Source organism: Eptatretus burgeri, chromosome 9 (genome assembly GCF_056783735.1).
Source record: "Eptatretus burgeri isolate ZD-2024b chromosome 9, Ebu_testis_v1, whole genome shotgun sequence".
Taxonomy (NCBI): Eukaryota; Metazoa; Chordata; class Myxini; order Myxiniformes; family Myxinidae; genus Eptatretus; species Eptatretus burgeri.
Genome location: NC_140969.1, coordinates 9,348,603 through 9,376,273, shown reverse-complemented (window position 1 = coordinate 9,376,273; position 27,671 = coordinate 9,348,603). Strand labels below are relative to the sequence as shown.

Sequence of the window (27,671 nt, the reverse complement as noted above, 5' to 3'; positions counted from 1 at the left end):
ATGGTCATTTAATCCCACAACTTCTCTAAGCACACAACTATAATAATCAAACCATATATTACAACCGAGAGATGTTCATTTAATCCCACAACTTCTCTAAACACACAACGACAACAATCAAACCATATATTACAACCAAGAGATGTTTATTTAATCCACAACTTCTCCAAACACACAATTATAACAATCAAACCATAAATTACAACCAAGAGATGTGTATTTAATCCCACAACTTCTCTAAACAAACAACTACAACAATCAAAACATATATTACAACCAAGAGATGTGTATTTAATCCACAACTTCTCTAAACATACAACGATAACAATCAAAACATAAATTACAACCAAGAGATGTGTATTTAATCCCACAACTTCTCTAAACTCACAACAACAACAATCGAACCATATATTACAACCAAGAGATGTTTATTTAATCCCACAACTTCTCTAAACACACAACTACAACAACCAAACCATATATTGCAACCAAGAGATGTTTATTTAATCCACAACTTCTCCAAACACACAATTATAACAATCAAACCATAAATTACAACCAAGAGATCTTCATTTAATCCCACAACTTCTCTAAACACACAATTATAATAATCAAACCATATATTACAACCAAAGATGTTCATTTAATCCCACAACTTCTCTAAGCACACAATTATAACAATCAAACCATGCATTACAACCAAGAGATGTTCATTTAATCCCACAACTTCTCTAAACACACAACTATAATAATCAAACCATATATTACAACCGAGAGATGTTCATTTAATCCCACAACTTCTCTAAGCACACAATTATAACAATCAAACCATGCATTACAACCAAGAGATGGTCATTTAATCCCACAACTTCTCTAAACACACAATTATAATAATCAAACCATCTCTTACAACCGAGAGATGGTCATTTAATCCCACAACTTCTCTAAGCACACAATTATAACAATCAAACCATGCATTACAACCAAGAGATGGTCATTTAATCCCACTACTTCTCTAAACACACAATTATAATAATCAAACCATATATTACAACCAAGAGATGGTCATTTAATCCCACAACTTCTCCAAACACACAATTATAATAATTAATCAAACCATCTCTTACAACCAAGAGATGGTCATTTCATCCCACAACTTCCCTAAACACACAACTATAACAATCAAACCATGCATTACAACCAAGAGATGGTCATTTCATCCCACAACTTCTCGAAACACACAACTATAACAATCAAACCATATATTACAACCAAGAGATGTTTATTTAATCCCACAACTTCTCTAAATACACAACTATATCAATCAAACCATGCATTACAACCTTGAGATGGTCATTTAATCTACAACTTCTCCAAGCTGACAACTACAAGAAGCAAACTATATTATATTGTTACGACCACAGGTACCGAGTGTTTCATGAGGGGGTCAATCCTCATTTCTCCTCGGAAGAACCGGACCTGGAGCCACCGGTCACAATTAACTTCGTGGTGCAGTGGGTTGCTTAACAACCACAAATGCCAATTAGTTAACCACGAGTTCCAGTGTCCACCGTCAAATTTGCCGTTTAACTCGAGGTCACTTGGCCTCCGGACCGGGGAACGTGCCCTCAGCTCCGCACCAATCTTATCTTGATTAGGTCTTCAGTAATGTGGTCGAGCATTTACCGCTGGTGCACGCCCGATGAGCCCCTTGTTTCCCCCCCTCTAACGTCTCCTTCGTTGTTTCTATTTGTTTTTGTTTCCCGTTCCTTTGTCCCCATCGTTTGTGACACCTTCTCTACTCCCTTCGTCAGTTCCTCGTGTACCATATTACATTCTTTTTTAATTGCAGTCGTCTCTCTTGGTGTTTCCTTCTGGGCGGCTCTTTGCTCCTTTATCGCTCCTGTGTTCTTCTCCATTTGTTCCTTCAATTCATTCTGTCCTATCATCACTCCTTCTACCTCCTTCATTATTTTCCCAATCTCTCCCATCAGTCTGACGTCGCTCTCCCTCATCTCTTCCTGGACATCGATCCTGCACTTCCTTTCCTCCTCTCTCACCAATCTTTTCTTGATTAGATCTTAAGTAATGTGGCCAAGCGTTTACCGCTGGTGCATGCCGACAATGACAGGTTAATTAGTTTGGGAATTATAATCTCCCAGTCTATGTCGGTTCGGAAAATGCTGGATCAATGGAAGGAAATGACAACCGCGGACAGGTTGAAATGTCAACAAGGAATTTATTATTAAGAAACATAAATAAACTGAAGGACTCTTTATTTTCTTGTCGATTAAATGGATGAATTCAAATCAAATGTTCAATCAACAAAATAATCTCAAACAAAGAAAGAATTCAACAAGCATTTATAGAAAAATGGACAAAGAGAAGATGCTTATCACTGCTCACCTTACTTATCAATTAAACACGAGTCATGGGTACCCAGCAGACCATTCAGGGAGAAATAGAAATCCGGTCTCGGCTTACCAAGGCAGAAGTTCTTGTGCGTCTACTTAAATAACCCAAAATGTATGACTGTGCTATGGTCTATCTCTCCAAATGAGCTCTCCACAGCCGGCTCGTTTCCGCTACCAGCGCCCTGCCTCCTCATGCACCCACCCGCAATCAGGTTCGAACACCAATCAATGTCACGTCACCTCCAGTAACTAGGAATGCGAAGAACCAGGTACGCCATTAGCCAGGTGTGCCAAGAGCCATTTATGCCAAGAGTCAGTGATGCCAAGAGCCAGGTACCGAGCAAAACCAGCAGGAACAGTCCAATTGTCACCAACTGCCGTTGCTGCTGTCCCCAACTGTCAGGAGCTGTCACCAACCATCAGCAGGATCACTCACCCACTCTGATCCGGATCGCTCACCAACTATCATCGGGATCTCCCACCAACTGTCAGCAGGATCTCTCCCCAACTGCCAACAAGGCAGTCCTGCCATCCTTTTATAGGTGACTTTTATAGGTGTGGGCGTAGCCTCAAGCACGACTTCAGCCAAATCCAGCTTGCCTATTGGCGCATCGCTGCACGCAACCTCCAACCGTCCATTCTCGCGGTCATTCTCTCTTGACTATCGAACGAGATGCAACTTCCAATTAGCACAAGCCTGGCTTGTGACGCCATGTTTGGGGCGCTAGATGAACGCCAGAAAGCAGCCACTTGCCGGAACATCCGAGCAGAAACACGAAGCACCCACAGAACATCAACGGGAAACTATCACCTCTTTGTTCAGCCCGACACGAAGAAGAGCCAGTTGGCATCCATAGAGCTGCTGAACGGGGTGTCGATCGCCGATGGAAAAAGATGGGTGTCAAACGTCAATGACAGAAGGTGGGTGTTTAAGGTAAATGATCCGAGACCACAGCCATGTTTGACCATCAGAATGAACTGTTCTTATCGCGTGCACGAACGGTGAATATCGCTCATGCAGAAACGAAAACTGATGTAAAATCATACTTCATAAACGTGTCGTAAAGAGGAAAAGGTTATCCCATTAGAAACAAAGGGAACCTGTTCTCTACCCTTCTCCAACGCATCAGAGTTAGAATCCCACCAGACAATGGGATGGGTCTATTCTGAACATGCATTTATGCAAATAACTGTCTGAGGACCTGGATGTTGTGTGCATTACTCAGATGCATTTGTGAAATCCACAACAAACCGACGCCCAACAAATCTGAAATCCACAACAATATATTACAACCCAGAGATGTTCATTTAATGCCACAACTTTTCTAAACACACAACTATAAGAATCAAACCATGTATTACAACCTGGAGATGTTTAAGCGGAATTTGTACATCGATTGGGTGGGAGAGACTCAGCTTGATATTAATTTCCTCTCTGAGCTCCGTGGCCTTAGCTCTGTTGAAATGGAGACATTGGAGTTTGATCTTCGATATCTATTCCTAATGAATCGTTCTCATTCGAGTTTGTTCTGTTCCATAAAATGCTCTTATTTGAAATGAGTATTTCCTCTGAAATTGGAATTAATACTTTTTCAGGCTTGAGCTGGCAGGGGATCAGTCTTGCACATTATGCCAGAGTGCTTTTCCCCTTCCTATCTAATCATGACATCAGGGAACCAACAAGTCCTGAACATAATTTTCTGCCACTAAGAATAATTATAATTAACCTTGCATGGGTCACCACTCAAACTCAGAGTGCTTCCACGTAGTTCATGGGAAGATGATATCCTGAAAACGCATCTTTGGTGTGAGAATTAAATGAACGGCCAATTTGATGTCAGAACCTGTTGAAATCGATCACGAAGTCAGAGATGCTCAAGTTGTTTCTAACAACCAAGAGTAGACATCTTCTTTCGTATGCAGCACAGGGGTGTGGGGTCGCATCATTGGCTGGTTGTTCCTCTGTGCCGCTGATGCAGTGTCTTCTATCGGTTAGAGCAAGAATTTGGAGGGTGTGGGAGTACAAGGAATCATTATGCGGCACCTGTTATGTGGGACATTTTCCGATATGTCCCAGAATTTTTGTCCGATAACTCTTGAACGAACATTGTGCGATACGGGTGAAATTTTCGGTCAAACTTCTTGTGCTTCTGAATTGTCGAACGTGGTGTTCCAAGCTCCGTGGATCGTTTTTGGGTCGACGTTTTTGGTGACCTGGCAACAGGTTCTTCCACCAATTTGCACTCCTGACCCCTGGTTCCAGTTCCGGGGCATATCTTGTATGTTGCCTGTTGCAAAGACTTGATGCTCCCATCGTAGAAGTGTCTTTCTATAGGAAGACTCTTGGCGTAATCGTCGATGGATGTCGACGCACACACCTCTTCGATTGTTTTCACTGTTTGTGGACGTGCGTGAACCCATCCAATGACAACAATCCGTTGCTCAATGGTGTAATTGCTTGTATCATCCGTGGTTACATTCATGAGCCTGGTGTTGGCTTAGTGGTTAAGGCGGTGGCTTGGGATCCTTGGGGTCCTGAGTTCGAGCCCCGCTGACCGCTGAGTTAGCATCAGGGGGGTTGACTCAGCCTGTCATCCTTCTGAAGGTCGGCGAAATGAGCACCAGTATAAGGCGACTAAGGGGTTGGTGTCAGGAAGGGCATCCAGTCATAAAAAACATTGCCACAAGAAAGGGTACCATGATTGGAGCCCACAAAAATCTGACCCCTGCTCAGGGATAAAGGCTTTCAAATGGTGATGATGATGATCCATGGTTACATTCACTCAATCTGAAAAAAAATGGTAACCTCCTGCAGTCTTGAGAAAAAGGACATGAGAAGTGTTATTGAAAGTATTGCTTTTCATTTTGAACTGAAGAAATTCAGTGCTCGGCGTCGCCATATTTGTCTGAAGCTGAATGTCACAGTTAGTCTGCCTTCAGGGCATGAGACGGCGTGAATATTTTGTCCAACTACTGCTAAATGGAAGCAGGAGTTTTCAAAAGTGCTAGGAAGGCAATTTGTGCTCTCTGGTGTTCGAGTATATAATTCTATTGAAATAAAATAACGGTTTAAAAGGTTGTAGAAAAAAAAAAAACATCAAAATAACTTTTTCCAGAAGTTTACCACCGGTCATTCACCGTCCTTTATACCACCTTGTTTAACACATTATGTTAATTATTTTAGCCTGTTGTTTGTGTCCTTTATGACATCCTTAAAAACAATGTTTTCCTGTTTGGAATGATTTTCAATTTTGTTTGACTGCCAGAAGGACAGAGGAAAAAAAAATTACCTTCCTGCTCTGTGCTCATGCATGTTTGGGACAAGACTACAAATTGCCAAATTCAGTGCCATAGTACTGCTATACTGCAGGTTTGTGTTCTGATCCATGTTACAATTTCTTGATCTACAGGTGTTCAAAATGTAACATTTGATTGAAGTCTTATTCTTCTTCTTCTTGCATATGGCAGCTTGGCTGCTAGGTAGCTATCATTTTGTTTGGGCACAACTATGCTGTGCCCCTATAACAATATTTTGCTGACCTCGGAAGGATGACAGGCTGAGTCAACCCCACCTGGTATTAATTCAGCAGCCAACAGGGACTCACACTCAGGACCTGAAAATCCCAAACCAGCCACCCTAAGCACTAATCCAAGACAGGATATAATAAATTGAAGTGAATTAGTTCCTCGATCATGGACTGACGTCTGAAGAGAGACAGACAGACGAAGTGAACCAGTTGTTTAATTCACCCCACTTTTCACTTCGCGTGCGCAGGGTAATGAAGGATCCACCATTTTTAGGGTGATGAAGGATCCACCATTTTTAGGGTGATGAAGGATCCACCATTTTTATGGTGATGAAGGATTCGGGTTTTTAGATCCTCGTGGAGGATCTCTAAGTCTTACTCACGTTGTTGTTCTTCATCTTCTTCTTGTGGACTTTTTTGTTCCACAGCCTCCAGTTTTCATCGAAACTTCCTGAAACTTGGCATATATATGTAAAAATTCCCTGCGCAGACAGTAACCATCTCCGATTTTGAAAATTCATCCTAGAAAAAAATTATGACATCAAAATATCTCCGCTAATGGAAATCGCCTAAAAAATTATCTCAAACTAGGCAAGCTTTTTGAATTCTGTTTGCGGGAATCGAACAGGGCATTAGCAGAGAAGATGAATTACTGCACATATGATACATCACTATGACGTCATATTAATTTTTATTACGTCATTCCTATTTTTTGACATTTTTTGTTTCACAACCCTGAGTTTTCATCGGATCTTCGTGAAACTTGCCATGTATATGCTGAAAGCCCACGCGCAGACAGTAACCATCTCCGATTTTGGAAATTCTTCCGAGAAAAAAAGTTGACGTCATAATATCGCCGCTAATGGAAATCGCCTATACCATTATCTCCGAAACTAGGCAAGCTGTTTGAATTTTGTTTGCCGGAATCAAGCCGGGCATTAGCACAGATAATTTATCGCAAACCTGATACATCACAATGACGTCATCATGAAGAGGACGAGGATCTTAGCTCATTCGAGCTTGTTAAACGCATGGGTAAATGACTGCATCATAAAATGAAAGTGTAGTGTTGATCATATTGTTATGTGAAATGAAAGGAGGTGGGGGGGGTGGGGGGTGAATCCATAGCTATATTGTATTAAGAATAGCTTGGGACATGTGATTGTGTAGGTTGGATATACTCCTGTAATCACTATTTCTCCAGAGATAAGCAGTGTTGTAAAACATGCACTGAGAAGGCAGTGAGAGTTAACTTTAAGACAATATCGAGGAAGATTGTATCATGTAAAACCTCCTGTGAACGGCGAGGCCGGGTGAGGACTTTGGTACTTCACAAAAGCACCGAAAAGTGCTTCGTGCTTTTAAAGGATAGTGGCAGAGACCGCGGATGGCCAATAATGGGACCTGCTACCCACAAAGGCGGTCCCAGAGTTCACGAGGGCTGTGACTGTGCTTGACAGATGAGCTGGAGCTGGACTTTGGACTACAGAGGAGGAAGACATTCCTCCCTTTACTTTGTCGTCATTACCTTGCCTCCACCTCATCGTTCCTCATTCCCTTGTGCCACACCAGCCCTGTGCGCCAGTGGCTTGCACATCACCAGCTTCGTTTTATTGCCCCTTTGTTCTCGTGTGAATCTGGTTTTTCGGCACCATTCTGGGGTTAGGGTTTATTTACTTATTTTGTTCATAAACTTTCATGTCCCATAATACCTCTTCATATCTGTCGACCACTTGGTTCGCTCCATCCTATTCCGTGTCTTGTTTACCCTTATCCGTGATATTCTTTTGGTGATCAACTAAAAAAATTATTTCTAAGAAGTGTCTTCCCACGTTTTTGCCTCTTGTGTGTTTCACCAACAGGTTTGGCTTTTATTTGATCCCTGGGAAATAGTAAAGTGACTAATTGAACTTAGTTGAGTGAATTTAAACACCGTTTCAGTACTTCTTTGGGATCCTGCACCCCTGGATCAATTGGTTCATGTTAAAGCTCCATCTGATATTCCGCACTTTCATCCATTAGAGATCGGGGGAATTGATTTTCACGCACCACACATGTTAAATTCTCCACCGATCGCACATGCCTTCTGGTTTCTTTGTTTGCATTAGCAGAAACAATAATCTGGGTGGCAGACAGACTGTTGTTCTTTGCAAATTATGGGGTTTTACCATGTGAGACATAATTTGTGGCTGATGCTCACCATTGCAGATAGGAGGTATGATTGCAATTTAAATGATGACTGGTTATTATTGGTTAGATATTTATTAGTATGCTGTCCTGATGAAAATTCAGGACGTCATCCTGTTGAAGTCACAGGGACTCACTCCTTTGGAGGGGACCAATCGTATGACCATGCATTCTGGCCCTTCAGGGTGAGGATGTGTGTTTGTTTGACCATGTGCTTTAGGCTGAGGGGCAAGTGAATGCCAATGGGACAGTATTGTTGGACTGTGTGCTTTGGCCATTGGTCAAGGTGCATGTCCCAGGCTGTTTAAATGTTTTGGTTTTTTCTTATCTGTTTTTGTAAAAAAAAGAAAGGTGCCTCCATGAGAGGAAAATATGCCAGAAATCCGGTTAAGCAGCTCCGTTTGATGGTTCACCAATGATGGCCATAAAAAATCTTTGTCTTTTAACATGAGTGGCCGGGCCGATGCCTCCGGGTCAGAGGTAACGCTTTGATCTGCGCACGTCCATTGGAGATCGGAGGAGCACTCGTCATGCTCCACACATTGAATATATATATATATATATATATATATATATATATATATATATATATATATATATATATATATATATATATATATATATATATATATATATATATATATATATATATATATATATATATATATATATATATATATACTGGTGGTGAACAAAAAAAATGGAAACACCAATGTAAAGTCACTTAATAGGGCAGTGGGCCACCACGTGCGGCCAGTACGGCCTGTATGCACAGTCAATCAACTCACACCTGTTTAATGGATGTGGAAAACTGTCTCAGGCATCGTTCCAGAATATCCCATAAATGCTCGATTTGGTTCAGACCTGGTGACTGAGAAAACCATTACATATGGATAAAATCAGTGTCATGATCATCAAACTATTGGGCAACCACATGTGCTCTGTGTTTGGTAGCATTGTCATCCTGGAAGACCCCCCCCCCCCACCAGACAGGAAAGAAATGTTGCAACATGGGGTGAAGATGATCGCTCTGTCCCATTAAGTAGCAATCAGCATTGACTTTGCCTTCTAAGGGAATGACTGCACCCAAAGATGCCAGGAAAATGCACCCCATAACATTACAGAACCACAAAGAACCATTCACTGTTGGAACCAAGCACTCAGGGTTGTGGAGTTCTGAGATTGGTGCCACACTGCACTCGTCCGTTTGTCGAGAACATGGTGAATGATGATTCATTTGACCATGTCATATGTCTCCACTGCTCGGTGGTCCATTGCCTGTGCTCGTTGCACCACTGGACTCACAGAAGTTCATTGCCAGGAGTGATGAGCAGTTTGTGCACTGCAACCTGACTATGGAATGCCACTCTGTTGGATTTTCAGCAGACCGTTTTTTGATGAAACTGGCTGCTCGTGCTCCAGGTTGAAATTTACAGTTAATTGATGTGCAGTGACTCACTTGCTTTGCCTTGCACTTCAAATGAATGCCTGGATATCACGATCCTGGAGCGTGCGCATCCGCCCACTGTTGCCCTTTGCTGATGTCTTTCTCATAGAGTTCCGTGCCGACATCACCGAAGACACGATTGCTCATGAAACATCAGCAAGTTTTTAAAATTTATATTTGTATACCTTGTCGAGGCTCGTATGAGAGCGAACACACAACCACGACAAAGGGGGGGGGGGCAGGAGACTAGAGGGGTGGGAGAGGGAAGGACAAAACAGTGGGGAACAGAGACATTAGGAGATCTGTGGAAGGGAGAGGGATGGGGCGGGGAAGACGGGGTATACAAGATGGACATTACAGGGACTTTCAGGAAGGAAAGCAGGGAATTTGAAGGACGTAGATTTGGGGTGGATTAACGGGGGTAGAAAAGATCGAGGATTTGGATGGGGGATGATAAGAGGTGGTGGTGAACAGCTGTTTTGAAGGGCTGGAGGGAAGAATGGGATTGAACAGAGTGAGGGTGTTTATTCCAAAGGTGGGGAAAATGGAATGAAAGAGTGAAGGTGAGCAGTGATTCGTGATTTTGGTAGTTATACCAGAAAAGGTTGTTGGCGGACCTTGAGCCCCGTGCGGAAATATGGTGGGGACAAATCGCACACAGAGCGGGGGGGGGGTGAGACTGGAGAGGAGATGGTAGAAGACAGAAAGACCACCGACCTGCCTGCGGTGAGATAGTGAGAGGCCCAAAGACTCAGCCATATCGCGGAGATGCCAAGGATCCGAAATGATTTGGTTTCCACAGCGTGAAGCCGAGAAAGTTGGGAGGCAGGAGCACCAGGCCAGAGGGGAGAGCAGTACTCCATCAGGCTGTGGACGAAAGCTTTGTAAGTGGTCAGGAGCTCAGGTGGGCCGAGGAAGGACTTTGCACGACGGAGGATTCCCAGTCGGCGACTGGCTTTGGAGGCCAGGCTGGAAATGTGGCTTTTGCAGGAAAGATCATGGCAGATAGTGAGACTTAGAAGCTTGAAATAAAGGACTTATTCCAGAGGATTGTTGAGAAAGTGGATGGGGGGGGGGTTTCTAAACGGTCCTTTCGGAGAGACATAGCGAGAGTATGAGATGTGTCCGGATTGAAAGACATGTTGCACGTGTTGGACCAGTTTGTGATTTTACCCAGATCTGCAGTGAGCGAAGAAGATGCTGCTTGCCGGTCTGAGGGATGACCGATGGTACAGCAGAGGGTGGAGTCATCAGCAAAGAGATAAAGAGGATTTTTCAGAGTCATCGAGATAAAGTTGAGCTGTCTTTGTCACTGATGCTCCTGCCAAATGCACCCCAACAATCACCCCTCTTTCAACGTCACGGAGGTCTCCTCTTGCAGCCATGATAGCGTAAATTATCAGCAGCCAGGCCTGTGTACTACTATTTTTTACATGACACTAAGCATGCTGGGATGTTATTTACTTACTTAGCACATGGGGCCACACCTGTGTGTAAGTCATTGATTTATCTGTGTGTAAGTATGGAATCCAGGGAGTTTGAAAGCAACGAATCCATAGAGGTGGATTGAAGGGTGCGAAGAAAATTTCAAAGGGGCGGATGACACTCTTGGACCCAACCAACCTGCTTTGACTTGCACTTCGGGTAAAGTGCCTTGATGTTTACTGGCCCAAGGGTTCAGTTCTGCTTAGAAATTGGGACATGGGTAATTAGGATGGGAGTAGGCGAGAGTGACTCAATGGTCGGTAAAGGGATTGGTTTGGAAGCCAGAATGTCAGAAGCCGACCCGTATGAGGCCGTGAGAGCCTGGATGTGTGGAAACCCTCTCTGGTGGGCCGTACAGCAAAAGAGCAGTTTGGCTGTCAGGGACCAAATAGTTTACGGGGGGTGGGGGGGAGGGGTGGGTGGGGAGGGGGCGAAGAAGTCGTAAGTCGGGTGACTTGTTTTTGGACTACGGGCACCACAACCAGAAGTGCCCCCACCATTTTTGTTGTACGGTACCTCCCCGCCGCCTTGTTGAGGATCACACATGTGTGTAATAACATTTAAGCCATGGTCTTGCAAGGTTTGGAATGAAGGATTGATATTAGGTTTACGTATGAGAGAGTGAGGGAAGGTTCACTGGATCCGTGTCACTCACCTGTATCAGAGCGACAGGGCTCACTGAAATTTGGATAGTTAAATTGGGATGGCTCCGCAGGTAACTTTGCGTAGTATGGTATCCACCGGGGAATGCAGTCTTTAGAAGAGGGTTGTACAAACGTTAAAACATACTTTTGGTTAAGTTTTGTCACTTACAGTATATTTTGGTGTCTTTTCTGACATTTTCTGCCTCCCCCAGGAGTGAGGAGCAAGGAACCAAGAGTTTTGCAAAAACTTGAATTGTTGTGATTAAGGGGGTAGAACGTTAAGGAGAATAGGTAAGTTAGCTATGGCTCGCTTCCCACAGCCCCTCCTAATTTATTTGATAGGCTAATTAGGTGTGGGTCAGTCAGTGGTAAGGCTGGAATGGTGGCACCTGCATTGAACCTTGCAGGATCTACGGTTCTGGGGAGGGGGCTGTGTTGTGTTTGTGGGATAGATGGAGGAATTTAATCAGAAAGATAGGATCGGATAGAGTTGCTTGGCCCATGGATGTGTAGGAGACATCTCGATGTAAATTAATTAGGGAGACTGTGAGCTTAAGTGTTACTTGTCACTACACGGGGGTGGTACTAAGGTGCTGATTCGATAGGGATTAAGGATAATTCCCCCCAGGATGTAATTGCTCCCCTGTGACTTTTCCCTATGTTTTTGTACTGCAAACCAGCAATGATAGAATTACGTTTTCGGCCATTACAACTGTGCTGCACGACCAAGTCGGAAGAAGTCCCGCCTCCAAGGGTGACGGCGGTGAGGTAACGCCCCAAGGTTGATGATTGATGGGCGTGACGTTAGTGAGAGGGAGAGGAAGAGGGAAAGAGGAGGAAACAGATCAGATAGGATGGGGGGAGGAGCTCTTAGCGAGAAAGGAACGCATGAGTGCAGATTGAGGATTGAACCAGTAGTCGATGGAGGAACATGGCGACGCAGAGGATCTCGCTTTGCTCGCCTCTCAGCACGACGAAGGCTGCGCAATTCTCGTGCTTGTGCTGTGTGAATTTGCGGCATGCTGGGCAAGGCACTAGCCATTGACTGTTCGGCTGAGCCATGAAGAGTATGCATTTGGGAGGAGGAAGAGGAAGAGTGGGTAGGAGGCAGGCGATTAGAGAGGACAGGGAAGCAGCTCTTTGAAAGAAGCGAACACACAGGTGAGGTGAAAAGGGCAGGAGAAGAGAGACACGGTTGGAGACGAAGGCTCGAAGCGGGACAGAAGCGAGAGAGGCAGGATCGGCGGACGAAAGAGCAGGGCATTACGTCTGCCTTTCCTTCAATGCACGAAGAAGATAGCACAATTGTTGTATTCATGCTGAGGTGAATTGGCTCGCATGGTGGAGCAAGACACTATCCATCGTCTCTTGGCTGATCGCTAGAGACCGACCTCCAAGACTCGTGTATATCACCGAAGCGAGCAACTGCATCGGCCAGCGCAATCGATGAGGAAGCCAGTCGCCAGAACATGGCAGGGCAGGTGGCGAGGGTCAGAGGTCGTGGGGGGGGGGGGCGGCCTGGGAGTTTGCTTAGGGGCTTCAGGCGGTGTCGTGCCGGATGTGCGCATGAGACCGCTTCTGGCCCCAGGAGCCTGGCAGGATGGGGCTTTGACTGCCGTGTGGCCAAATAAGGAAGTGCAATTTGGGTCACGGCGCGTCGCTTCGGGTCGTCACCCCACCGTTCGCTCAGGGCTTATAAAAGGCGGATCGTGAAGCCGTCCGCTCTCTCTGCTCTTCTTGGCCTGCCTGCCTCACACTCATCTCCGCCTGCTTGCCTCGCCCTCGCCTTCTTCTCTCTGCTCTGCCCTCTCTTCACTGCTCCTAGTCTGCTCTCGCTGCATCTGCACTCGGGGTTAGTGTGCGACAGACGTTCTTCTGGATCAGTACGGAGCACACGTTTCCACGAGGATCGCTCGAGCGGAACGTCCCCCAAAGCACACTGGCTTGCACGGTCGGCCGACCACGCCAGGTATTGCAAGGCTGTTAGTCCTCATCTGCTCTCCTTCCTTCTGGCTATCTAATCTTCATCGGGTTTTTGTGTGTGTGTGTGTGTGTGTGTGTGTGTGTGTGTGTGTGTGTGTGTGTGTGTGTGTGTGTGTGTGTGTGTGTGTGTGTGTGTGTGTGTTAATGTGATGGCGTGTGTAAGTTAAGATCGTCGAAGATATAATGGGATAAGGCTGCTCTGTGTCTGCTCTTGTAAACTGCTTGCCTTTTGTCGCACCCCACACGTTCCTTGCTATCCCTGCTGTACAAAATAATAAACTCCATTGACTGTGCCACATACCTTTCCTTGCTTATTGTAAATAAATGCTTTGTATGGAAATGTTCCCAGCTCGTTTTCGTCTTTTCCTTCATTGGTCCAGCATGGTCTGTATCCTGGCCCAGCCGGGACGTTATCCCCAACGTTCTGTTTTATAGCCGGTACGTCCTTGGCAGTTACGCTCGGCTGCATCTGATCTGGTAAGGTGATCCGGTTTGAACAAGGCGTGCCAAAGGTGTGTCCCCCGGTAATTAGATTACATGACCATGAGGTAACCGGTATCCAGTAGACGGAGAACCCTAAGTCACGTGGGTGAGTTATTGGCGTTCACGGTCCATTTGCGACCCGCCGCATCACGGAGTTATATATATATATATATATAAATAAATATATGTTTATATATATATATATATATATATATATATATATATATATATATATATATATATATATATATATATATATATATATATATATATATATAAATAAATATATGTTTATGTTACATTGTAAATAGTTACTTTCAGCTGTTAAATACCCTCACTGAAGGAGAGGGTATTGCATTTGGGTCCGTTTGTTACTTACGAAATCTAAAGATTTCGTAAGTGTATTGATGACTTCCGTCCTCTGTTTGTGTGTTTGATTGTTTGTTTGTGTGTGTGTTTGTGTTTGTTTGTAGGCACGATAACTCGAGAACGGAAGAAGCTACCAATGTCAAATTACACCACGTGATTCAGGAGGGTGATGGCTAGCGCTGATTAGATTTTGGTCAAAATCGGTCATAGGTCAAGGTCACAGTGAGGTCAAACATAATTCCGTAAATTCATGTGGAGAAATGGAGTATTTTTGCTTTGCTCAACGTTACGAGTTCGTTTTAACTTCAATTTTAATTTTGCCTTCGGTTTTTGCGATCGCCTAGGACGCTTAAAACTCGGTTATCGAAATTCTGGTAAAAATCGGATGTTTGGAGACGTTTTAAGATTGTATAAAAATATTTCACTCGACGCATCACGGCTCGTCACGTGGTGCAGCGTGCTCGAACAGAGGCGTCGTTGAGTCACGTATGGTTGGTTTTGCGTGTGCGCGCTGACGGCGTTTTCGATAAAGATGGTGTTTAAAAGTCATTTTTTCTCACAATAAAGGTTATCGTCGCATGCTGGACTCGCTGAGCTGTCGGATTATGTAAAGATTGTTGGTGGATGGCTGAATATTACGGTTTTGTGACTTTGATACTGTAATATAAAATAATTGCGTGGAGAAATGGAGAGTTTTGCTTCGCTCTACGTCACGAGTTCATTTTAACTTCGATTTTAATTTTGTCTTCGGTTTTTGCGATCGCTTAGGACGCTTAAAACTCGGTTGTCGAAATTCTGGTAAAAATCGGATGTTTTGGAGACGTTTTAAGATTTTATCAAAAAATTTCACTCGCGCGTCACGGGTTGTCACATGGTGCAGTGCACTTGAGCAGAGGCGACGTTGATCAAGTAATGGTTTTGCGTGTGCGCGCTGACGGCGTTTTCGATAAAGATGGTGTTTAAAAGTCATTTTTTCTCACAATAAAGGTTATCGTCGCATGCCTGACTCGCTGAGCCGTCGGATTATGTAAGGATTGTTGGTGGATGGCTGAATATTATGGTTTTGTGACATTGATAATATAATATAAAATAATTGCGTGGAGAAATGGAGATTTTTGCTTCGCTCTACGTCACGAGTTCGTTTTAACTTCGATTTTAATTTTGTCTTCGGTTTTTGCGATCGCTTAGGATGCTTAAAACTCGGTTGTCAAAATTCTGGTAAAAATCGGATGTTTTGGAGACGTTTTAAGATTGTATAAAAAAATTTCACTCGCGCGTCACGGGTCATCATGTGGTGCAGTGCACTTGAGCAGAGGCGGCGTTGATCAAGTAATGGTTTTCCGTGTGCGCGCTGACGGTGTTTTTGATAAAGATGGTGTTTAAAAGTCATTTTTTATCCCAATAAAGGTTATTGTCGCATGCCTAACTCGCTAAGCCATCGGATTATGTAAAGATTGTTGGTGGATGGCCGAATATTACGGTTTTGTGACCTTGATAAAATAATATTAAATAATTGCGTGGAGAAATGGAGATTTTTGCTTCAGTCGACGTTACGATTTTTGATGGTTTGGTACAGAATCATCGTAGAAACTTCTGGTTTGCGTCGCTACCTTCTCTGGAGACAGCTTTTATTCGACAAGGTCAGAGGTCAAGTTGACGATTTCGTAAGTACCAGTCTATGACTGCTTGTTTGTTTGTCCACACAGATTTTTTTTTTTTTCACCACACGAAATTTTCACCGTTGGAGCGAACACTCATGTGGAATGTTTTAATGATAATTATGACGTCATAGGTAACGTGGTGTGGCAGCCATGTTGGAAAACCAGAAAAAAATTGGACCTCTGTATCTCTGAAACTGCACCAAGGAAAAAATTAAAACTTGGCACATAGCAAGTACTCCTCATGGGGAATGAGAACGATTTTTAATGACATCATAGGTGCCTTCGGTATGACGTCATAATTGCAATGTAGAACGCTACATACGATCAGTATGAAAATTTTGGAGGGTCATCTCGAGATAAAAAAAAAATTGGTGTCAGGTCAAGCTAGATTAGATCTGTGACTTGCTACAGGTAGGGTCAATATGCTGACTAACCCTAAAAAAATTGCAAGAAAACCTTTAATGGTGTTTTTCAGTAGTGTTTAGCCCAGAGAACAACATATCAAAAGTTGGCCAAAATTGGACCATCAGAAAGGGTGTAAATATGACGTCAAAAAAGATGGCCGCCATTGGAGCAAAATACCTAATATCTAAGCATACCTTTGAAACAAACAGTTCTCAACCAATTTAACAGTGACAATTAATAATAAAACTTATTACCTTATAAGTACCAAAACATGTGAGGTTGCTGGGAGTGTCCCAAAGTCGCATCATGACGTCATTCATTGTGTCATGACGTCATTCATGAGTCATTCATTTAGCAAAAAAAAGTCAGCATATTCGTCCTCGTTTTCATCTAAAATGGGTGCACGGTTCATATTTTCACAGTTGCCATCTTGGCAAGGTCCACAAGCCCCTGTGCACTCAAGTCCATACTTCTTACAACTACATCTAAGTGTGTTGCATCCAGCCGATCAGTTGCAGTGAATCATTTTTAGCAGAATATCAGGAGCAGGGTTGTTGTCCATCATTACTGGTGTGAGTTTGTTCCCTTGAATGTCCCGGCCCCATTTTGTAATGTCCATGTTATCACTCCGTCACATCCATACCATGACTTGAAGATAAGTTTGTCTTGAGTGCTGTTTTGTAGCTGAAGTTGTGGGGGGCAATCTCTCTGGCGTTACGAATGTCAGTGCTGTCGCCACTTTTTTGCAGAGGTAACTGTATTGCAATGATGCGAGAGAGTCAGACGTTTTCCCATAAAACAATGACAGCATTGCCTTGCAGCCAGCACTTTCTACAGCATCTTGATCCGTATTTGGAGCACAGCAAATCTTTCAACAGGAATGCAAGACAGAATCACCTTTGATGAGTTTTTGGAACACTGATTTTTTTTCCCAAACCCAAATATTCTAGAAGTAGTATCACATCCAGTAAAGGCATGAGCAAACAACAAATCAGTACAAACGTCATCTCCGAGTAACTGCTTCAAAACCTTTATATTGTAGACATTTGGTTTCCCTTTGTCTGACTGAAAGTAAAGTTCTTTACTATCCATTTTCCCATGATAGAGAAGCAATATTGGAAGATCTGTATCTTCTCCGATAAGCGTAGTTGATTTGAAAGTGGACATTGTGACAGCTGCTTTCACTGTATCCACATCTGCATCCCCCTCTGCCTGGACAATATGGCAGCCTTTTTGCTTCAGGCATGCTGATATTATATCAATAAGTAACTTTTTGTTCTTTTCATTGGATAGGAAATCATCCTTCCACACAAATTTAGTTGTCCCTGTAATGTTGACAGCCTTTCTCACAGTTGTTGTCTTCCGTCGCTGGTGGGTGTTGTCCTTTGTGCCTGGTCCCTCATATCCATCGAACACCACAATGGCTTTTCCATACAGTTCCACTGTAAAAGATGCATAATCATCAGCAAGTGAACTGTAGGTACTTCCTTCTGTCCATTTCAAGCGATGTAGAAGGGAACCTCCATCCAAGACGTAGTGATCTGTCTTGGGAATAGACTGAAGGACAGCATCATCCACGGATGCAGCATGGTTCCATATAGCCTCGAGAAGCACAGGTTTGTGTGGTTTCCGTAGTTGATGTTTAGCTTCGAACAAGGAGGGTGGATATGGCGAAAGTTCGTACTTCATCAATGGTCTCTGCCCTACATATTGTTTACACCATGTACGCCTACACAAAAATTGCACATGGCCTCACCAGCGTTAATTGAAGTCAAACTGAATGACTGTCTAATGGGAAAAATGGCCATTGAAAGTTTTATAAATCTTACATGTGTGATCTTCTTTAGTTTCGAAACATATTGTCATTTTCTATATCATAATTCAACATTTTGATGGAAGTGAAATTTGGAAAAAATCTGAAGCTGATTGGAATCCTTTGTCTTAATATTCTGAAGATGTTTGTAGATGGCAGCACTGTAACTATAGGTGCTTGATCAGGAAGAATTAATGAACTTACATGCCTTCAGTGATACCATTTAAAATCTTCATCATCATCAATTTGCCACATAATTGTGAAACAACAAAAAGTCACGTCATGACGTCACTTGGGTATGCAATGTTCAAAACAGAATGGCGAATTCACTGAGATACTGGTTTGAAGAGTTTTAAACAATATATTTTTACACTTATATGTGTAAAAAGAGCTAAGATGATGGGATATGAGAAGAAATGAGGCACTTTTTAATAGTGGCAGCCATCTTTTTATAACGTCAAAGTTTGACCCTTTCTGATGGTCCGATTTCGGCCAACTTTTGATATGTTGTTCTCTGGACCAAGTACTACAGAAAAACATGATAAAACGTTTTCTTGCAATTTTTTTGACGTTAGGTTGTTTCTTTCATATTTTGATCCTACTATCATGTAAACCTGCACTAACCTGTTACATGGTCGGGTTGTCGGCTACTAAACCGTCTCCCCTAAATGAAACTAAACCGGCGATTAAACCGACTGAATGAAAGTTTTTGAGGGTCATCTTGAGATTAAAAAAAAAAACATTGGTGTCAGGTCAGGCAAGATCAGATCTATGACTTGCGAAAGGTAACATGTAAACCTGTACTAACCTGTTCCATGGTCGGGTTGTCGATGACTAAACCGTCTCCTCCACCAGGTTTTCTGGTGAGGAGGGTGTTTGGATATGGACACCCAGCAGGATTAAAAACAAAACCTGTCAAAGGGTGGAGGAGCTCCTTGTGAGTCAACGGCCATCCATATCTAGTGCCCAACTGTGTCTGCAGACGTCCTCCTGCAGTTGGGTTACTTCTTATTAGGAGGTTGGTGGCAGGATTTGCACTCCGGCCACCGTAAAACCCTTCACTCCGCAAAACACAAAAACGCAAAAAAATCTGAAAACCCACTCCGTGGGAGTACCTCCTGCACAGCTTCCCTTCGCAGGGCAGCTCACCGGATGAGGGGATTGGGGCAAAGCCTTCGGGACCCCCAATCTTTGATGATAGGAGGGAAACCAAGGGGTAACATCCCTGGGTCAGATTGCGGGAGAGTGTGTCGGAGTGGTGCTGAGGTGTCGTCCACCAGACGGCGGTCTCCTTGAATTAACCTGAGGAGGTCCCTTCGGGTGGGTGCCTGAAATGTCCTATCCCTAAGAGAGGATGATCACCTGTCTCTGTTATCATCTCAGCTCAAGCGTTTGGACATCGGGATTGCAGCTCTCTCTGAGGTTCGGAGACTGGATTGCGGCGAGATAATGGTGGGTGGTTACACCTACCATTGGTCTGGTCGCTCTGATGGTTACTATACCCAAGGAGTTGCTGTAGCTGTGTCCAATAAGCTGACCCCAATGATAATTGAGGTAACACCGGTCAACGAGCATATTATGAGATTAAGGATTCGTCACTCCTTAGGTGTCATTTCCCTGATCTCTGTTTATGCTCCGACTGAGGCGAGTGATCTCACCATGAAGGATGCATTCTACGCCACGCTCGAGTCTGTGGTTGATCAGTGCCCCAGACGAGATACACTTCTAGTCTTGGGGGATTTCAATGCATCGACTGGAACTGATAGGGATGGTTATGAGACATGTGTTGGTTCCCATGGGTCAGGAACTGTGAACCAGAATAGCACTAAGTTCCTTGACTTTGCAAGAAGTCATGGACTTAGGGTGGCTGCTTCATGGTTTCAGCGCCCACAATCTCATCGCTGGACTTGGTATTCCAACGCTGGTGGTGTGGCAAAGGAGATTGACCAATGTCCTCGTTGATGGTCGTTGGAGGATGATCCAGAACTGTAGGGTCTACCGGAGTGCTCAGTTCATCAATACTGACCACCGGCTTGTTGTAGCAACTCTGAAGTTGCACCTCAAATCCAGGAGAATGGTACCATCCCAGCCTAGGCTGGATGTTGGCAAGCTCAAGGATGAGAGGGTAACTGAGGCGTTGCCAACAAACTGAGTGGAGATTTTGGGTGTTTGGGTGCTTTGGGGGGTCCTGAAGAGTTGTGGAGCGCCTTCAAGACCACCGTCCTTGATGTTGCCGGTGGATGTCTTGGAACTCACCGTCGGGCAAAGAAGAATTTTGCCTCTCAAGGGACACCGGATACCATTGACCAGAGTCAGAGGGCCAGGCTGAATGGCAGAGCTGAGCTGTTCAGGGAGCTGAGGCATAAAACTGTCCGTGCGCTAAGGGTGGACAAGGAGGCTTATATGCGAGGAATCTGTGAGGGGGTAGAGCATCACCTGTGGTCAAGGGATTCTCATCCTCCTTACAGGGGAATTCGCACATTGCACTCATCCAAGCCCATCCCTCGGTGTACTGCAGTTAGAGCAGAGAGTGGTAGGCTCTTGACGGAGGAGTCCGAAGTGAATGCCCACTGGGCCGGTTACTTTTAGCGGTTGTACCAGGCTGATCCCCCAGCTGTCGAGTTGGATGTCAGGGGTGTTACAATCCCTGTTGCTGACCCTCCAATCAACTGTGGTCCACCTTCGCGTGTGGAAACACGGGCTGCAGTGAACCGGTTGAAATAGCGTAAAGCTCCAGGGATCTGTGGCATCCATGCTGAACTTCTCAAGGCTGGTGGAAATGCTGCACTCGTGTCGTTGCATGCAGTTCTGTGCTCTGTCTGGAACACAGGCATCATCCCAACTGACTGGAAGAGGGGCCTTGTTGTCCCTCTCTGGAAAGGGAAGGGTGATCGCCAAGACTGCAACAACTACCAAGGGGTGACGCTGCTCTCAGTGCCGGGCAAGGTCTTTGCTCGGACAATTCTTGATAGGGTTCGCCACCATCTGCTTAAGCACCAGCGTCCAGAGCAGTCAGGCTTTACACCAAAGAGGTCAATGATTGACCGTATCCTTGCTCTTCGTGTCCTCACCGAACGCAGACGAGAGTTTCGGCAGGGGCTGCTTGCAGCTTATGTTGATCTCTGTAAAGCGTTCGATTCAGTGAATCGGGATGCCGTCTGGAGGATTCTTGGTCTTCGTGGAGTGCCACCAAAACTGATCGATCTGATGTCTGAACTCTACTCTGGTACTGAGAGTGCTGTGAAGTGTGGTGGTACCATCTCTGACTTATTTCCAGTTGTTACTGGAGTTCGTCAGGGGTGTGTACTGGCCCCCACACTTTTCAGCACTTGTATGGACTGGATTTTAGGGAGGATGTCGGAGAGATCAAGTTGCGGTGCATTGTTTGAGAATGTCAAGATCTCTGACCTTGATTTCGCAGATGATGCAGTCATCTTTGAGGATACTGTAGATATCCTTATGGGGGCCCTCGAGGTGCTGAATGAGGAGTCGGAGCTGCTGGGATTTCGGGTTTCCTGGGTCAAAACTAAGATCCAGGCTTTCGCTGACATCTTGGATGCCACTGTCCTGTCTGTGCCAGTTTGTGGTGAGGATGTTGAGGTCGTGGAGAGATTCACTTACCTTGGCAGTGATATTCATGTCTCTGCTGGCTGTGAGTCAGAGGTCAGCAGACGTCTGGGTCGGGCCTGGCGAGTCATGGATTCACTGGATCATGGGGTGTGGTGCTGCCGGTACCTGTAAGGGAGGACGAAAGTCTGAGTCTTCAGGTCCTTGGTACTTCCAGTCTTGCTCTATGGATGTGAGACTTGAACTCTGACCAAGGATCTGAGACGGAGACTTAATTCGTTTGGTACCAGGTCTCTTCGGAGAATCCTTGGCTATCGCTGGTCGGATTTTGTGTCCAAAAAGAGTTTGCTGAGAGAGACTCAAATGAGATTTGTTACCTGCATCGTCCGTGAGCGTCAGTTGCGGCTGTATGGACATGTGGCTCGTTTTCCTGACGCTGATCCTGCTCATCAGATTCTCTCAGCGAGGGAGTCTCATGAGTGGAGGAGGCCAGTGGGCCGACCACGTGCCTCATGGTTGCAGCAGGTTGATCGGAATCTCAAGGAGATTGGGATGGGCCAGGTATCTGACTGGGGGATGGCCAGACGAGGCCCCTGGAGTACCGGCGGAAAATGGACGCAGTGACGCGCTGTTCTGGCGCATGCTCCCATACCTGACCTGACCTCGAGATAAAATGATCCACAAAAATGTTTTTGATGATGTCATTGGTCACGTGATTTGACAGCCATGTTGCTTGTTGTTTTTTTAACCTTCAAAAATCTTCTTCTCTGAAATGCTGAACCGGTCATCACTGCCAGCAGTTATAAAGTGGCATTTCTTATAATGTCTCTTATTGATAACGTAACACACCAGTACACAAACACCACACAACACACCACAGAAAACAAGTCCTGGCGAGGGTCTGCAATTTCTGATTTGCTCTTTTTCTTTTTTCAGTCTGTGGGAGACACAGAATCACCTGCTGCAAACAAGCAATTTGTCAGCTGCACGACTGCTCCCTGCTGCACTTCAGCCAAGTCTATTTTTCTTTTCAGCAATGCATGGCAGGGTTCCCCCTCTTGGTTGAAATCCCTGCTGAAAATGCGAGCGTGTCCCAAGGCTTCACAGTCATAATTCCGGTAAAGAGGTGTTATTTGGCATTTAGGAGCACACAGTAAACTTACCAGCCCAACTCTTAAAGGGGATCCATTCCATCTTATGAGCAGTTCCACTTATTACGTGATCATGTATCGTGGCCCTGTGGGTGAGGATACATGTATTTGTTTGACCTTGTATCCTGGCCCTGTTGGTTTGGATGTGTGTTTGTTTGACCTTGTATCCTGGCCCTGTTGGTTTGAATGTGTGTTTGTTTGACCTTGTATCCTGGCCCTGTTGGTTTGGATGTGTGTTTGTTTGACCTTGTATCCTGGCCCTGTTGGTTTTGATGTGTGTTTGTTTGACCTTGTATCCTGGCCCTGTTGGTTTTGATGTGTGTTTGTTTGACCTTGTATCCTGGCCCTGTTGGTTAGGATGTGTATTTGTTTGACCTTGTATCCTGGCCCTGTTGGTTTGAATGTGTGTTTGTTTGATCTTGTATCCTGGCCCTGTTGGTTTTGATGTGTGTTTGTTTGACCTTGTATCCTGGCCCTGTTGGTTTGAATGTGTGTTTGTTTGACCTTGTATCCTGGCCCTGTTGGTTTGGATGTGTGTTTGTTTGACTTTGTATCCTGGCCCTGTTGGTTTGGATGTGTGTTTGTTTGACCTTGTATCCTGGCCCTGTTGGTTTGGATGTGTGTTTGTTTGACCTTGTATTCTCGCCATGTTGGTTTTGATGTGTGTTTGTTTGACCTTGTATCCTGGCCCTGTTGGTTTGAATGTGTGTTTGTTTGACCTTGTATCCTGGCCCTGTTGGTTTTGATGTGTGTTTGTTTGACCTTGTATCCTGGCCCTGTTGGTTTGAATGTGTGTTTGTTTGACCTTGTATCCTGGCCCTGTTGGTTTTGATGTGTGTTTGTTTGACCTTGTATCCTGGCCCTGTTGGTTTTGATGTGTGTTTGTTTGACCTTGTATCCTGGCCCTGTTGGTTAGGATGTGTATTTGTTTGACCTTGTATCCTGGCCCTGTTGGTTTGAATGTGTGATGCCTTTGCTTATCACAAAATGAAGGATTTGTACCCTGACCTCTAAGATCTCTAAGAGGTCATATGATCTCGAAGAGCCAATAGAACGGCTCGGCAAAGAACATTGATAACTCAGTTATTGAAACCATCCACACATGCTCGGCAAAGGCAGCATGACACACACATACATTTATACATACACACATACATACAAACATGATACGTACATCCTTACAAACATTCATACATACTGTGACGGTTCTGCAAACTGCAACCCCAGAGGCAATGGCACACAACATATTGCGGCTCCCAAGATAGTTATTTAATTATTATATGTTTCAGATAGTCCTTCCCTTATGTATAATGGATTTATGGGTCAATATGCATTGTGTGGGATTTGGTAGTTCCCCCCCCCCCCACCATTGTTTTCCCATCGAAATCCTCTGCAAATGAATAAATCTCATGCAAGTAAGCACGCCAAAGAATGCAACAATCAGGGACACCCACAGTCATTTTCATACACGTGCCAAATCCCTGTTTGAATCATGTGCCACAATCCAACTGGCATATCACTACAACCTTCACCATACTCTACCCACCAACACTACAACAATCAAGATGCCTTTATTCCTCACAATTGTAACAGCACACAAACTCGTTGTGCATTAACCACACCATCTCAACCACCACAGAAGCCCACTGCTGCCTCGAGGGTAGCGGGAACAATGGGTACCTCTCGGGTACCAATACCAGACACTTTGGATCTGGACGTTCAGACATCTAACTAAGCACCATTCAATATTGTATGGATGGTTCTGATGCTTCGCTTAAATAACCCCATTTGGGTGTCCAGTGCACATTTGTGCCCAGAGAGTGCAGCCGAAGACCCCAGAACCGTGTTAAGTATGGAGATCCATCTCGTGTTTCGGCTGGAGGACAAATGGTGGCATCTTCACGGCTGAGCCCTCGCGTGGGCGGTACTGGCACTGGAGTGATCGTGCGTACAGTGTACCAATGGGGGCGCTGTAAAACTCAGACGCTCCGCCTAATGATGCATTTGATCCACATTTAGGCTCCTCCCTCACCAAGTAACCACTTAAGCACCGCGCTCCACACATAGAGATCTCTTCTTTGGCTTGGTCAGCAATGTGGTGAGAGGCAGAACGGAGTGGGTGGATCAGAGCTGTGGAGCAGAGTTTATGGGTCGGAGTGGTGAAATGGAGTTCGCAGAGTGGAATGCTAAGTGAGCGAGAGATCTGGGCGCCAGACTGAGCACAGTCATTGGGGCCAAGCCAATAAAACACTAACATTTTCAGACCATCTTACACATAAGTAAGCCATCTCCTCACACGTTCTGTCTCTCTTTTTCGGTCTTGTCTGCTGTGGATGCATAAAGAGCGATAGGCAAGGGAAAGTGCCAGCAACCGTTCTTTTTAGAGAGGCCCCGCAGACATGTACCACTTTCCTAGTTTCTTCTTTGCATCTCACTTTCACCCTCACTCACACCTCTTCCGTGACGTACCTCAGGCACCTCCACAATTCCTCCTCTTTTACCCCTCCTTAGTGATTGGACAAAGTGGGTTCATCAACCCCACTTGGTAACAAAAGGGGTTGTAACCACCTCGTTCTTTCTCTTGTCTTGTCTCTGTATCTACTCTTTCTTGGAATGATTCCGATGACGCCTGCTTTGTTAAATGTAAGTAAGATTGTCTAAGAAATTGTATTGGGTTGGCTCTGGACTGTGTCTTCTTTTTGCTCACTCTATGACTGTATTTATTTTGCCACAACTCACCAATACTTGCATGCCCTGATGTACGAATCTTCTCTGTAAATAAACCCATTGCTTGCCTGCACCACATACCTTTCCTCACACCTTTTGTAAATAACTGTTCTTTGTTATTGCAATGGAGCCAGCTCGTAGCATCTTTTCCTCCATTGGTCCAGTGTGGTCCGCATGTTTTGTTTTTGCTGGGAAGTTTTACCCCACCGATTGGCTCTCTACGTTAGCCGGTGCGCACTTGGCAGCTCCGCTCGGCCGCACCTGATCAGGTAAGATAAAGCAAGTACGTATCGTGGGCGCGAATTCTCATGTTGCTGTCAATCCACTGGAAACCGTAACACGCGAAGTAGTGAGAATCCTGCCAGGATTGGCGGTCCCAATCGGTGTTTGTGGTTGATTAGCAACCCACTGAACAGTAGGGTTATCCGCAGCTGGTGGCTGCAGGACTGGGCGTTCGGGAGAATGTCAAATGCTTCCCCTTGTGGCGAATCTCGAACCCCGGGCCGTAACAATAAATATGTACATACATGGAATCGCCTTTATTGGATATCATATTATGATATCGATCATGTGCTTTAGCCTTCAGCCACAGGTGCATGCGTATACTGGTTTTACAAGCGAGCGTTGTTGGACTCTCCTCTGGCCGAAGGTCTGGAGCGCATGTCTTCATCTTTGTTAAAATGTTTGATTTTCTTTTTCACCTTGTATTTTTCTCATATCAAGTAAATTGCCATAAGATTGCCAGTGGTCCCCATCGTTGATGGAATGGCCATGTAATCTGGCTCGGTGTGTTCGGATGTATGTGTTTGACAACGCGTCGTGGCCCTGTGGGCTCGGATGGATGTCCGTTTCACCATTTGCTTTAGCCTTTGGGCTGAAGTGCATGCGTGTTGTTAGTTTGACAAGCTTTGTCGGATTGTGTACTTCATTATTATCAAGCTGAAACCAGCACTTGGAATGACGTACAGAGTATATACTGCACTGCGCTTAATGTTTCATTGCTTGGATTCGGATAGAACGATCACTGCACTTCCTGCAGAGGGCGCCGAATGACCAACCATGCCACCCCACATCTAGCTTGTAGTTGAAAAAGATCCCAGGGTATATTTTGAAAAGAAAAAGCCATTTTCATTTTGTACTGATGATCTGGTCAGATACCCTGCTTGGAGTATGCTCCATGACTGTAATTAGCACTACTTGCAGTATTCAGTGAAGGTATGTGGTTGCTATGGTGCACGAACAATGGGTCAAGTGGCCCCCTTGTTTCCTTTAAGTTTAATTGTATTAACTGATATTTCCTTTCATTAAATCGATGAAGTACGAACAGTGTACAAAATTCCATTAAATTATTAACTGCGGGCTCCGCCACCGAAGGTGGACGGAGGTTACGTTTTCACCGCAATTTGTCTGTGCCATTCAGGAGAGCACAAATCTCCACCGGATGCGGATCCTCACCAAAATCGGACCATTTCGTCCTTGTCACGCAGCCAACCTGTCCACCAAATTTTGTCTGAATCCATCCACAACCTTTTGAGATAACCTGCTAACTGACAGACAGACAGAGGTGATGAAAACATAACCTCAGTGTGATGGGTCCACCTTGGTGATGGGTCCACCTTGGTGATGGGTCCACCTTGGTGATGGGTCCACGTCAGAAACAGAAAAAAACCTCAGTCCACCTTCACTGGTGGAGGTAATAATAAACGTCATTCATTCATTCATCTATCTATAATTCCAGCAGTGTGTCTGTGTCTGTGTGTGTCTGTGTGTGTCTGTGTGTGTCTGTGTGTGTGTGTGTGTGTGTCTGT

At 44.7% G+C, this 27,671-nt stretch overlaps 1 protein-coding gene across 1 annotated transcript; it reads left to right on the top strand.

The window, feature by feature from the left end:
- The first annotated feature begins 966 nt into the window (after positions 1 to 966).
- Positions 967 to 25,964, top strand: LOC147019500 (uncharacterized). The gene is made up of 3 exons (XM_085894045.1): positions 967 to 3,335; positions 16,116 to 16,203; positions 22,922 to 25,964. Exons 1-3 carry the CDS (start codon positions 3,088 to 3,090, stop codon positions 23,096 to 23,098), a joined length of 513 nt encoding a protein of 170 aa, XP_085750171.1. The 5' UTR covers positions 967 to 3,087; the 3' UTR covers positions 23,099 to 25,964.
- The last annotated feature ends 1,707 nt before the right edge of the window (positions 25,965 to 27,671 follow it).